This window comes from Eufriesea mexicana, unplaced genomic scaffold (assembly GCF_001483705.2).
Source record: "Eufriesea mexicana isolate 0111107269 unplaced genomic scaffold, ASM148370v2 scaffold77, whole genome shotgun sequence".
Classification (NCBI taxonomy): domain Eukaryota; kingdom Metazoa; phylum Arthropoda; class Insecta; order Hymenoptera; family Apidae; genus Eufriesea; species Eufriesea mexicana.
This window is the reverse complement of record NW_016908244.1, coordinates 750930-764529: the sequence shown is the minus strand read 5'-3', so window position 1 is coordinate 764529 and position 13600 is coordinate 750930. Positions and strand designations below refer to the sequence as shown.

The 13600-nt window shown below is 50.9% G+C and overlaps 2 protein-coding genes across 2 annotated transcripts in view; both read left to right on the top strand.

Annotated features, from left to right (window-relative positions):
- Positions 1 to 3517, top strand: part of LOC108554807 (Down syndrome cell adhesion molecule-like protein Dscam2) — a 92723-nt gene extending 89206 nt beyond the window's left edge. The window contains exons 10-11 of the mRNA XM_017910200.1: positions 1752 to 2158; positions 3512 to 3517. Coding sequence (XP_017765689.1) covers positions 1752 to 2158; positions 3512 to 3517 — 413 coding nt within the window. The remainder of the gene's footprint in view (positions 1 to 1751; positions 2159 to 3511) is intronic.
- Positions 3518 to 5611: 2094 nt separating this feature from the next.
- Positions 5612 to 13600, top strand: part of LOC108554841 (Down syndrome cell adhesion molecule-like protein Dscam2) — a 10886-nt gene continuing 2897 nt past the window's right edge. Inside the window, exons 1-12 of the mRNA XM_017910240.1 lie at positions 5612 to 5988; positions 6295 to 6594; positions 7174 to 7305; positions 7474 to 7613; positions 7963 to 8126; positions 8669 to 8883; positions 9935 to 10528; positions 10633 to 10902; positions 11085 to 11539; positions 11729 to 12002; positions 12105 to 12251; positions 12579 to 12733. Coding sequence (XP_017765729.1) covers positions 5700 to 5988; positions 6295 to 6594; positions 7174 to 7305; positions 7474 to 7613; positions 7963 to 8126; positions 8669 to 8883; positions 9935 to 10528; positions 10633 to 10902; positions 11085 to 11539; positions 11729 to 12002; positions 12105 to 12251; positions 12579 to 12733 — 3135 coding nt within the window. The 5' untranslated portion in view covers positions 5612 to 5699. The remainder of the gene's footprint in view (positions 5989 to 6294; positions 6595 to 7173; positions 7306 to 7473; positions 7614 to 7962; positions 8127 to 8668; positions 8884 to 9934; positions 10529 to 10632; positions 10903 to 11084; positions 11540 to 11728; positions 12003 to 12104; positions 12252 to 12578; positions 12734 to 13600) is intronic.

Genomic DNA, 13600 nt, shown 5'->3' with positions numbered 1-13600 from the left:
ATTAGAGCGCGGCGCTGCGCACTGTACGTCGCAAAATCGTCGATCTCTGTCGACCGGAACAAACGTCGGCCGTGTTTATCGTCAAACACGTATAAATTCGTTTTGTTTGTTCGTTTATCGAACTGTCGCGTCGCGCGTAACTCGGTTGATATCCACGCACACCTTCACCGTTGGTCCGTAGGAAACGTGGATCTGTGTACGTGACGTGCACCTACACACCGACGGCGTGTGGCAACTCTTTGGGCATTACTCGTGTAACGTTGCGCTATCTGCAGGCAACCCCCCGGTACGGATTCTCAATTATTCTCAAACAACCGCCACGTTCTGTTCTAATACCTCCAGGGCACCGAATATCCCGACATCCGCGCGCGAGTCTCTCTTTCTCTCGCCGGGGCCAACGAGGCGAGTTATTATTGTCGTTCCGCGGCATTACGTCCGGTTTCCATGCCGCGACAGAGTCCTGCCGGCCGAAGGGTCGTCGTCCAGGCTCTGTTAAATATTCCAGCCAACGAAACGATTTTGTTCGTCCCGATGTCGCTGGTCCTGCAGCGATCCGCGAGTTCGCGCGCACCGCGCCGGATGGAAAAGTTCGTCGACATCGGTGCAGGATTTTCCAGGCATCGTCCAACGTCGAATCGACGACACGGACGTCCGCGAAATCGCGGCGATGGGGGACATCGGCCATCACCAGCGGTCCTTTTAATAACCCTCGCTAACATAAATAGGAGCTTTATTTCATTAACGTACCGCTATTGATTCGCGCGATAACCGCGTCGAAACGCCCCCTGTGACTTTGTCAATGTTAATACGATCCTATACGTATAATGGCGTACGCGTAATGACGCGCGGCCGAGTTGATAAGCAGCGTTGATGTTATCGCATTACGCCGGCTCGGCATCCATTACGGGCAGCGTAATGCGCGCACCACGTCCACGATGCCAGGCGGTATGGGCGACCGATAGATTCGTCCGCCTCGATAACGTTGATGGCCTGGAAAAAATACGCGATCCTCGAAAAGGACATCGATCTCCGCGATCGAGAAGCCGGCAGGCTGGAGGACGTCCCCGAAATCCTATCTCCACCGGTTACGTCTGACATTTGCCTAACAGCGCCCTCAACGAGATTACGTACGGGCGAATTTCGATAATGAGAGAAGGATTTGGTCGGTGTATATTGTACCCGAGGCATCCGCGTTATCGAAGACGAAATTTATTCGGGTGTAGATGCCGCAGCGAGGTATCTCGAAAGATAATCCGAGGCCTCGAGGCGTAACCAGCAGGCAGAGGGTGGACGTTTCCGAAACAGAGTACCACCCCCCTCACGCTGATTCTCCAACTTCCGAATCGTGATCGATCCACGCGGATCGACACGCGACGGATACGCGTACGCTCGTGAAAATCCATCGGCGAGAAGTATCCAGTGGTCGGATAGGCGGGATCGACCTAACTCCGTCTGCTTGTAGCGCGATCTCCATCAATCCTGATATATCCCCCCGACGTCGAACAGTTGGAACCGCGTATGCTAAACATTTTCGCGGCGACCAAACGCGCATCGATCATTCAGCAGAGACGGCGTGTCAACGGGAAGCAAACATCCACGGAACTCTGGACTCGGGGCCGAGAGAAGCGGCGATCGGTAGCGCAGCGGAAGCACGCGCGTGCCATCGGTTACGAATACCGTACACCACACACCGTTTATCGTACTCTCACCGCTTCGATCTATTCTTTTTCTTCTTCTTTTTCTTTGTGCAGTTCCACCCACGATAGCCCCCTTTAGCTTTAACAAGGACCTCTCGGAGGGCGTGCGTGCTCAGGTAACTTGCATGGTCGAGAAGGGCGATCCTCCGTTCACGATCGCCTGGTCCAAGGACGGCGAGCCGATCGCCGGACCCAGCAGTCCAGCTGGCTTCGGCAACACCGGGATAACCGGTCCCAGACACACGCAGACACCCGCCGGGCTACGCGTAACCAACATTGACGCCCATTCCAGTACCATAGTTATCGAGCGCGTGAGCGCCGCTCACTCCGGCAACTATACTTGCCTGGCGCGCAATTCGGTGGCCGAGGTCCTATGGACGGCCGAGTTGATCGTTCGTGGTAAAGTAGACCGAGAGAAAGCCGAGTCGGGCGGACGAACTGAAAGCTCGTCCGGACGCACTGTCTGTGTTCTTCAATGCCGTTCACTCACCGTCTCACCTTTCTGTTCGTTTCTTTCTTGCACCTGGCAGCGCACCACTTATATATCACTTGTCTATATCTTGTCGATATCTTCTCTGTGCACCGGCTGGTTTCCTTCGCGGATCGAACGTTCGATGGCCTTCTTCGGTTCCACGTCGTATCGTGGAAAATTCTTTTCCACTCGCGTAATCGCCAACGTTGGCCGTGTGTTTGGCTAGCACCGGTCGCGAGTATCTTATTCTCGCTGCCAATGTCCGCCACGACGAGACATCGTTACCGTTATCGCTGGAAAATACGCGATTCTATTGTTTATCCGTTCGAGTGGCACGCAGCGCGATCTCGCTGTTCGGATTTTGCGTCGCAAAGTGCCACTGCATCGAAATCACGATGCGCAATTCACGCCGCGTTCGAATTTTGCAGCACCGCGTGCTCGATCCTATCGACGCACCTGTGAGATCGACCGAACGCGTGATTCGTATCGATTCGACGGAAATTATCGAACATGCGCGAGATTCGAGTACGTCGCTTGCCATTTTTGGCTCGCTTGCCATTTTTGGCTAATTCTTGCCCAATTTTTCCAATGATCCGTGCCACTCAAACGTTCCCGAACGATACGTACGTAGATCGCGGGTTGCCCGTTTTCGACGCTGAAACCCCGGACTTTTACGTACCCGCGGGAAACACGGTCACGTTTGTGCCTCTGTAAATTATTTTCACGCTTCGTTCGTTCTCGCGAAAAATCGTGACCCGGGGTGGCGAGCGTTTCCTCGTAGCCTTTACCCGCACACAGGGAGGCAATTAAACGTTCCCGCGAGCCAGCCTGTACATAACCTACGTTTTATATTATTATTATTATCATTGGTATTGTGTAATCACGTGTAAATGCAGCCGTGCAGCCGCAGCAGCCGCCGCAGCCATCGCAGCCGCGAATTCGAACAAACATGGGAACGAATCAGCTAGGGCTGCGGATTTCTTCGTTCGCGAGCTATACTCTCGGTTTGTCTTTCCTTATCGTTCACGTCGTTTCCAAAAATATATCGAAATAAATCTCTCTTGTCTCTTCTCTCGTTCTTTTTTTTTCTTTTTTTTTTTCTTCTTTTCTTCTTTTTGTCTCTCCATTGTTACACCGTATACGATCGTCGATTAATTCATAGGATCCGACGATACGATAACGAGCGAGAACGCACGCGGTTGCTGCATACCGGGCGGGGGAAGGGAATGGAACCGACACCGCCGCGATCGAACCTTTGTCTCGAAACGATACGATTGTAATTTGTTTGGGGGGTATGGGGGGAAAAAAAAAAAAAAAAAAAAAAAAAAAAAAAAAAACGCAGCTCTAGACCCGGTAACCGGAACGATCGTAAAAACGTAACGCAGCAGCAGCAGCAGCAGCAGCCGCCGCAGCAGCAACAGCAGCAGCAACCGCCCAGCCAGCAACGCGACGCACCAACGCACTTGAGCACCGCACAATACGATAGCGTTATCACCCACGGTCACATCGTACTTTGTCTAGTTGTCTATCTCACAGGCGCACCATCTATGAAATCGCACCACTCCCGATCTTCGAGCTCGACGAGATACCGCGATCCAGATGTGTACCACTCGTCGTTTTGCTCTTTCACGGAAAACGCGTCGCTGTCGATAAAGTAGATTCCTCGGGTACGTCGAACGGCGAGGGGATAACACGGCGCAGAAAAGGAAAAAAAAAAAAAAAAAAAAAAAAAAAAAAAAAAAAAAAAAAAAAAAAAAACGAAAAAATGATAAAGAAAAGGTCGGAAAGGGAACTCGAGCGAAGGAATACCTGCATGCACGTGCTGTACGTAAGTTACCATCTTGGGGTTCGACGACACGGAAACAGCGATCGCGGTACTCTCCGAAGGAAAGGGATTCTGCATGAAAGGGCACCAGCCACTTTTGCGAAATTCGGCTTCGGCGTAGCACCACTTCATCTTGAATTTGTACGAGTACCAGCAGCAGCCTCGAAGTACAAGTTTCGAACGCCGACTCTCGGCTCGTTCACTTGATCAGCACACGCATATATGCACCGACACGTTCTGCTCTTTTCGTTTCACTTTTCGCCCAGACCTTCCCTTTCGTTTCTTTCGTATCCGTTTGTCCTTGGTTATTTCGTTCAGCCGATTACGAAACACTTGCCACCGATTCCTCTCGTCGCGATACCTGCCTCGTATCGTTCCCCGGAAATTGCACCCGAAACCTGTCTCCCAGAGGCCGCTTAATCGACGGTCGAGTATAAATTTCTCATCGACTTCGCGCCGAGTTACGCGGCGAATAATTCGGGAAGAATGATTCGGGATCGTACAGCGAATCGACGAATTTTCGACGATTCGCGTGTTTCGATATTCGCGCGATTTTCGAGCAACGAGAAAGCGGTCACGGACTACTATGTGGGACCACGTTATACACGGACGGGAATTACTCGCCACGTATCACGGTGGTCGGTGAGTCGGGCATCGAAAATAATTGGTACAAATATTTGGACAAGACACAAAAGGCCTCGTTCCTCTCACGTGTATGTACGCAAATGCACAATCACCGCATTGTTCTTGAGTCAAAATGTCCGCACAGCACTGACTTCTGCATTGCTCTCTCACTCTCTCTGTCTGTCTATCTCTCTCACTGTGGTTCCTAACGATGTTTACCGTTCACCGTTATTTAGATCTGTCCTGTCTCACGAATCACCAGGAAAATTGTCGACTATAGCACTTGTTCGTTCTCCCAGCGCGCACCTCTTTCACCCCCCCCAGTTTGTCTCTCTTTCTCTCTTTTCGACTGACACGCGTCTACCTCACTTTCTCGACTCCTCCACTCTGTTCCTCTATTGCCTGTATTATATTCGCGATCGACGGAGGGAGGGAATTACACGCGTCATAAGCGAGGATCGATACGATCCGACGAAAGTGCCTGAAGCCGCGATGTGTATCTTTTTTTCCCATCCCTCGGTCGACCGCGCGCGCGCACCACCCCTCAAATTACGTCTTTTGTTTCACTTTGCGCTGAAGTAGGAAGTTGCAGTAGGCCAATTCGAGAAGTTCGCTCTTGCCTCGGCGCAATAAGCTTAGATGCGAACGCGGTGGCATCTGAAATATTCCTCCTTGCCCCGTCCCTCTTGCCGAAACGCAAAGAAAGAAAGAGGAGCGGGAGGGGAAGAACAAACGGGAAGTCTATCGTTGAAAATCGTTTCCCCTCTGCCGCGTTACTTGCCTCGTTTACGAGTGATCGAGGAATTCGAGACGGTTCTCCGACGTCCCTCGATTCGCAACGTACTAACAAGCCCGACCGCGATAATTGCTGGGAAAAAGGAGGGAAAAAGAGACACGGCTGTGAGGCAGCCGGGATCCATTAAAAGTCGACGGGATCTGCAAGTAAAATGGAAGGGAAGGGACGGGACGATGAAATTTCAGATGCCACACGGTCGTCGACGGTGCGCGAAAGCCGCCCACCACCGACGGCTAACTAACGACCGGCGTGTTATGCCGCGAAACAGTGCCACCCCGTTGGGTGATGGAGCCCCAAGATGTCCGTGCCTCCGAAGGGATGTCGCGTCTGGTCCTCCACTGCCACGCGGACGGATTTCCGCCGCCGGCGGTCTCATGGCGGCGGGCCAGCGGCAAGAAGCCCGGCAATTATCGCGACATAGTCACGCACGAGCACGCCCAGAACCTCAAGATACACTCGAACGGGTCCCTGGTGTTCGCTCGTGTACAGGAGGATCACGAGGGATTTTATTTGTGCGAGGCGGTGAACGGGATCGGGGCTGGAATCAGCAAAGTCGTGCATCTGACCGTGAACGGTAAGTGGAGTCGCAAAATCTACGGGATTTTGTTCCTTTTCCCATGGCACTCGGTCCTGTCTCTCCGTTAGTGGAATTACGTTAGCTTTTCGAGAATCCGTCGAAATCGACCGAGTTATCGGTTTTCGTTTTCATATCTGGTCCCGAATGCTCGAGAAAGTAATCCCACGATAGGATAAGAAAAGTGTCAACGCGATATTCCGGTGATTCTTCGTACGAAATATTTTCCGCGCGGAAAGTCTCGTAGTCTGGAAGCGAAGCGTCCAAAGAGATAATCATCGTTGCTCCCGGTGATATCGCACGCAGTGCCCGCCCATTTCGTGGAGAGACACCGTAACCAGACAGCGAGGCTCGGCTCGAGCGCGTCGCTGCGCTGCGAGGCGAAGGGTGATCATCCCCTGAAGATACTGTGGAAAAAGATGGGCGCGCACCTGGAGCAGAAACTGTCCGACTATCGGTACACGTTGAAGGAGGAGAACACCACCGACGGTAGCATCAGCACGCTGGAGTTTCTAAGCACGAGTCGAGAGGACAGCGCGAGATACTTCTGCATAGCGTCGAACGCTTACGGCCGCGACGAAATGACGATTCACCTGTACATACAAGGTAAGAATGCCGTCGCGGAAGTCGTATTTCACTCGAGGATGGGAACGCGAACGGGAGACAATCGCCGGGATCTCTCCTTCGGAAGGAATTATTAATGGCGGCCACGGTATCCGCGTAATGACTCGGGTGAATCGGTGAAAATCGGGGGGAGAGAAAGGAAACAAGAGGAAGAGAATTGCTCGGGTAAACGGAGATTTAAAGGCCGTTTTTCACGCGGCACGATAATCCACGGTAACGACGTTATCGGCGTAATACATCGGCTCGTTGCGACGAAACAATTTCAATAATGTTTCCGGGTTCTTGGTATTTGCATATAACGTTGTCGCGCAGCGCGTAATTATCGTAATGTATACCTGCTCGCTCGGCGACTCGTCCATTTAATTTAATGCGTTTTCGCACAAGTGCCGGCCGTGCAGCAGCGACGGACGAGATAATCGCGCGTAGCCAGGCCGCAAAATGAAATACGTTCCGACCGTATGCTCCGCGTCGCGTAACACCCGTGCTATAGACGTTCCCATCGGTTACGTCGAAACCGCGGAGTTTAACAGAAGCAATTTTCTTTTTGCGACGAACGCGCAGAGCCACCGGATTTCCCGCGGAACCTTCACGTGATCGAGAAGGGGAGCCGTTACATCAACATCAGCTGGACGACCAGCCAGGATGGCAACAGCCCCATCACCCAGTACATCATCGAGTACAAGACCGACACCGGTAAATCGAAATTACGATGGTGCAATTATCGGGAAACTCGATTAGAAAATGGGAGAACCTTTTAACGCGCGTCCTAGAGATATAAGAAACAATGCAATAGAATTCCAGCCGATCGTTCAACAGGTGCTTCGATCTTCTCTTTTCTAGCCCACGCAATTTATTTTACAGAGGTGTGGCACGATCACACGTTTCACATGACAGTGCCTGGCACCCAGGCCCACGCTCACGTGAGCAGTCTGCGTCCGGCGGTCTCCTATCAGTTCCGAATATACGCGGAGAACGAATTGGGTCGTAGTCAGGCGAGCGACGTGAGTATATGGAAGCTTAATATGCCACGCGGGTCGTGTCTTACACCCCCGTCTCACGCTTACCAATCGACCGGTCCATCTTCCAGCCACTTGGACGTCTGTCGTTCGAGAATCGATTTATATCCACCTCTACTCGCAACAGTCAGAACAGAAGTCGCGCTCCACGTCTGGTCGTAATTTTCTTCCTAGCCGAATATCGTCTCGCGTATCTCGCGTAATCATCGTCGGAGACATTAAAATTCTCAGGCTCCTTGTCGCGCTCGGAACAACGCGGATGACAGCGCGAGAAGGAGACGTAAAAATTTCATGTCACGTCGAGCAATCCGCGATATGTGCCCCTTTTCCGCAGATTTTGGAAACAACGACGGAAGGCGAGAAGCCGAGCGGCCCACCGAGAAATCTCAAGGTAGATCCTGTCAGCTCGACCGAGTTTAACGTCACCTGGGACCCACCTGATCATGATTTATGGAACGGAGAGATACTCGGTTATCACATCGGCTACAAGGAACATAGGTAACGATCCGGCAGGGAAAACGGAGCAGCCTTTAACGACCACGCGTTCACCTTACGATAGCCTCGAATACGTTCCGTTGGCATCGCGACGCTCCGCATACCGTATTGCGCTACGCGGCGTGTTTCTCGGATAACGCTGACATTCTATACTCCGCCACGGTGCCTCGTGATAAATAACCACAACCGGCAGTCGCGGTTTTCTCGTTTATTTCGCCGGCGAACCATTGACGTTGAAATATTTTCGGAACGCGTTACACTAGCTACGCGCGTAGACCAAACACGGGACGTCGTTTACCAACACCGCGCAGGTGTCCATCGACCTGTTGTTTTAACATTTTCACCGATCACCGTTTTCCCGATGTAAAATTCGTGTAAATAGAGCTACCAATAGGTAAAAGAGACACGGCGAATATAAACGATCTGGAAAAATTCTCGCGCTGCATCGAACCTTCCGTGAGACTACCTTCGTACGTGTATTTCACCGAGTCAAAGAATTTTCGATCGCTTTAACGTTAACGGATGTCCGGTAACGAAATGTTCAGGTTGGCAGCGGACCAGTACACGTACCGCACGGTAGAGAGGCGAATCTCCACGGCCAGCGTGGCCCTAGGCCTGGCAAGAACGTCGATGCCCGGCAGACAATACCAGCTGACAAACTTGAAGAAGTTCACGCGGTACAGCGTAGTGGTGCAAGCGTACAACGTGCTAGGCCAAGGTCCCATGACGCCGGAAGTGGTCGCGACCACCCTCGAGGACGGTAAGGAAAACCTTAAACGGATGAATTTCCTGCTTTCTTCCGAGGTGTATCGGATTCCTCGTAAATCTTGCAAAACCGAACGCCAGGGGGACGCGGCATTAACCGGAAGAGATTTCGCGAACGCCATTCGGAGACGTTCAAGAATTCATGAACGAAATAATACCGGAGGCTGAGCGAGCCTATCGCGAATTCCTCCATGAATACCAACCGCCGTATAACCGGTCGAGTTTCGAATAAATAATAGATTCAGAACCAGCTGCCTGCAACTGATCTGCTTGCAAATAAGTTCTTTAATCCTGCCGTCGCAAACGCCGCAGGGTTAACCACTTACCTTAGATTTAAGTCGCGATGGCGCACAACTGGCAGCAGAGTCGGTCACGCGTTCAGCCACTTTGTCCACACGCGTCGAAGGATAACGCGAGACTGAAACAGGAAAACATGGACGAAAATTAACCTCGAGCCTGTACAAGCCTGTTCCGTGTTGTTTTCGTTGGAATCTATCGACGAACCGTACCTCTCGCTCGTAATGTTTACGTTTCGGTCCGACTTCCTTCGAGCCTTTGGTCTTCGCGATACCGTAGGCGAAAAGCGGCCACTAAACTAATATTCGGATATTCCATCGGATTTAAAAATAGTCCCGAAACCGTGACAGAGTTGTCATTTTTAACCGTTTGAAAAATTCAGGCGGATGTTAAATATTGGTCTTTGGTCGGCCGCGAATACCGTGGGATATACCACGTTGTTTGACTACTCTGTCCCGATTTATCTTAAACGCGGCTGTTTGAGAATGATTAAAACACCTAACGAGTTCAGGGAAGAAAAACTGTATCAGATATTTATTAAGTACACGGAAACTTTCGGGCAATAAGAAAAATTTGGTTTCCCACGGCTCGAAAGGTAATCTCGAGCGGGTCAACCTAATCGGAAGCTGAGAATAGTACCCTAAATTAAAAGGCGAGAGAGATCGGAGTGATCAGCTAGCTAGTCGATGGAACTCGGTTTGAATCTGATAGGTCGTAATTGACTCGTGACACCATTGAAATGTCCTCAGTGCCTAGCAGTCCACCGCAAGACATCCGGTGTGCGGCGCTGTCCTCGCAATCACTGCAAATCTCGTGGGACGCGCCGCCCGACTCCAGTCTGAACGGCATTCTGAAAAGCTACAAGGTCATATGGGAGAACATGGACGCTCTGACCGAGTCGCCCAAGTCGGAAATGAAGATCACCAGTGCCTTGACTGTGGTGATTCACGGCCTCGAGAAGTACACGAATTACTCTGTCCAAGTGTTAGCCTCGACCAGGGCTGGCGACGGGATCGCGTCCTCACCTTTGTATTGCGTCACCGAGGAGGATCTGCCGGAGGTGCCAGCGGGCGTGAAGGCGGTCGTCAGGTCGGCGACATCAATTATCGTGTCCTGGCAGCCGCCGCTCAGGAGCAACGGGAACATCACGTCGTACAACGTTCATATCCGCTGGGTAAACCCGGAGGGAAAATGGTACACACGGGCACTGCTTCCGTATCAGACCAGTTATCCGGTGGAGAACCTGCAGAAGAAAAATCAGTACGAGTTCAGTATCGCGGCGGTTACGTCGGTGGGCGAGGGACCCCAGACTCAGCCAATCACGGTTTCACTAACCAGCGAAGGTGAGTACGCGAAAAGTATCGCTGCGCTGTTTTGTAGTCTAGTCAAATTTCTCGTACCCCCTCGTGCCGTTAAATCGAATTTTAATCGGCACGATCTGTTACAGTCCGAGCGGCGATATACTCGTTCGGCACCGTGCGGGTAGTCCCATGGAAACGAAACGTGACGTTACCATGTCAGAGCGTCGGCAATCCCGAACCGTCGGTGACATGGAAACAATGGGGCCAGATAGTGAAACCGTCCAGCAGGGTGTCCTTGCTACCGGAAGGCTCGCTGCAGATCATGGATCTTCAGCGGGAGGACAGCGGAAATTACACTTGCTACGTGAAGAATCGTCACGGATCCGATCACATCACGCATCGTTTAACCGTGCAAGGTAGACAGTTCGATTTAAAACTATTCTTACGAGAAACCGCCGAATCTTACGAGGATCTCTTCGAAAACGAGAAACTCGTGGCGAATGAACGTTGCGCTTTCGTGCTCGATTAACGCTAACTGCGAATTAAGGCGGGAGATTGAGGATGGCGTAGAATAATGTTGGTTGCGATGCGTTTGCAGTTCCACCGGCAGCCCCGTTGCTGCACGCCACCAGCGCGACCAGTAATTCCATCAACGTCCAGTGGAAGAACAGGGATGATGGTGGTGCCCCAATCAGGGGTTACATTCTGCACTACAAACGAGAGTCGGGCGAATGGGAGGAGGTGAAGGTCTCCCATAAAGTCAACAGTTTCGTACTGTCACGACTATGGTGCGGGAACGATTATCAGATGTATCTGACTGCGTACAATCGGATAGATATGGGCTCGCCCAGCGAGATTGTAAAAGCCACGACCAATGGGTCAAAGCCGGAGAACTCGCCCAGCAACGGTGATAAATTCATCACGGTGAACGTATCGTGGATCACTCTTCATCTGAGCATGTGGAACGACGGAGGGTGCCCTATCACGTACTTCGAGTTGGAGTACAGAAAAAGCGGAGACGACATTTGGACTCTAGTATCGAATAACATCGAGGTACTAAACCGATACGCAATCTATTCGCGTTTCTGTACGATTCGATTTAATATCCAAGGATTTCCTCGAGAGGAAAAAACTCGATCCTCCCGGTAACTCGCTCGTTAATTGCTCGAGCAACGACTAGAAATTCAACGAGATCGTCGATCCCCGATTTCGCGATAAATAGCCGTAGCATTCGTTGTTCAGGTACAGAAGACGTACACGCTCAGCGAACTGCAACCTGGAACTACCTACGACATCCGAATAAGGGCGCACAATAACGCGGGTTTCTCGGTTGCCGAGTACAGGATAACGACCCTGCAACCTCACACCAGCAGCACCGTGCCGTCCGTGGAGATCGATCAGTACATTCCTCAGCACACGTCCGTCTACTCGGATCTAAAGCTGATTATCCCTCTGATACTGAGCTCACTGGCGATCATCGCCGCTGCCGGTGCCGTGTTTTATTGCTTACGGAAACGTTAGTACAGAGTTTCCCGCGACTTATCCGCAGAGGGGACTAACCTCTGCGCTCCTCGTCTAACCTTTTCCACGATGACAATGACCGTAGATCCATTTACAGGGGAAATCGCGAGCCTGCACGACGCCCAGACTGCAGCTGCCTTAGACAATAAGCAGAACATGGAGCAGCGTGAACAGTACTACGCGACCGTGCGCAAGCCTCTTCGCTCGCCGATACACGAGATGGCTACCTTGGAAAAAATTCCAGGTAACCGGAGAGGGGACAAGCGTTTGTTTAGTGCGCCGGTGTAATTGGCTGATTAACTCTTTCGTTGTCGAAGACGAAGCGTGAATTTCATTGACGATAAAAAAGGCTTTCAATGGTTACCGGTAGCACGTGAACAGTCAGCCTTGGGGGCTCGTTTCAGTTCTTGCATAAGTACCTCTGATCATTAACATTCTCGTTAACGCTAGGAAGGTATAGCGCGCTTGTCGGATCAAGAACCGCGACAACGAGAGAGTTACACGGTCTATGAACGAATTACGTTACCAAATAAAAGGAACGCGAACGTAACTGATGGGAAAATGCTTGCAGAATACTCGGAGGACATTTATCCGTACGCGACCTTCCAACTAGAAGAGAGCGTGCCACCAGGAGGCGATAGTCGATGTAATTCCGCGGCGCCTTTACAGACCTTCGTTTATCACGATCCTCGTCTGTCCGCAGCCGACACCCTTCAATTACGAGAGGTATCGTCCCACGTTCAATTTGCTTTTGTCATTCACCATCGCTTTCCACCATTCGCCATTCGTGAACCAATGGGAAAACACACTTGCGCACACCGCATGTACCCTCGAGTTTGTCCTCGAGTTCACCACGTGTAATTGCTTGAGATTAAAGTTCGTATCGTAGCAAGGTTTCACTCTGAATATCGCCGTTTATATCGTCAAAATACAGTAAACCACGAACGAACCAACGATTACATTGAAATGGCATTGCGCAATGCGAGGGAGGCAAAGACGGTTGCCTATTGTCAGGAGCGTTATCTTCGATAACGCGCGTTTTGAACGCTCCATTCTTCGATGACACGTTTGAAATACCAGTCGAGTTTTTCCTTTTAAAAAGAACGGTAATCGAACCTGTATATCAATTTCGCTTAATGGAATGAATCCTAAGAGAAATGAAAGGTACGAACTTCTATCTCCTCTCCTCCACCAAGCTTCGCATCCTATCCGCTATCGTCACTGTATACTTCCCGAACGGTCGAAATGAAACATTCGCCGCTGAAAAAAAAGAAAAAGAAAAAATAAAAAAGTAATAAACGAACCTATTTGGCAAATAGCGTAACATAAATCACGAAGAACTCGTTGTAGCATGTTGCATCATTCGCGCTGCGCACAGTCCCAATCGCATTTCGCGTGTGCACATCGATCTTGGCTATCGGGATTGTTTAGAATTTGTCTGGCACGAAGATTGTTTGTACAATTTTTTTTTTTCCGCGAAGCAATCGCGAGCTCGAAGACAGCTCGCGCACTAATCATGAACGTCGACGCAGACCGTGACGAAGTAATTTAGCGGAAAAAAAGAAGAAAAAAAAAAAAAAAAAAAAAAAAAAA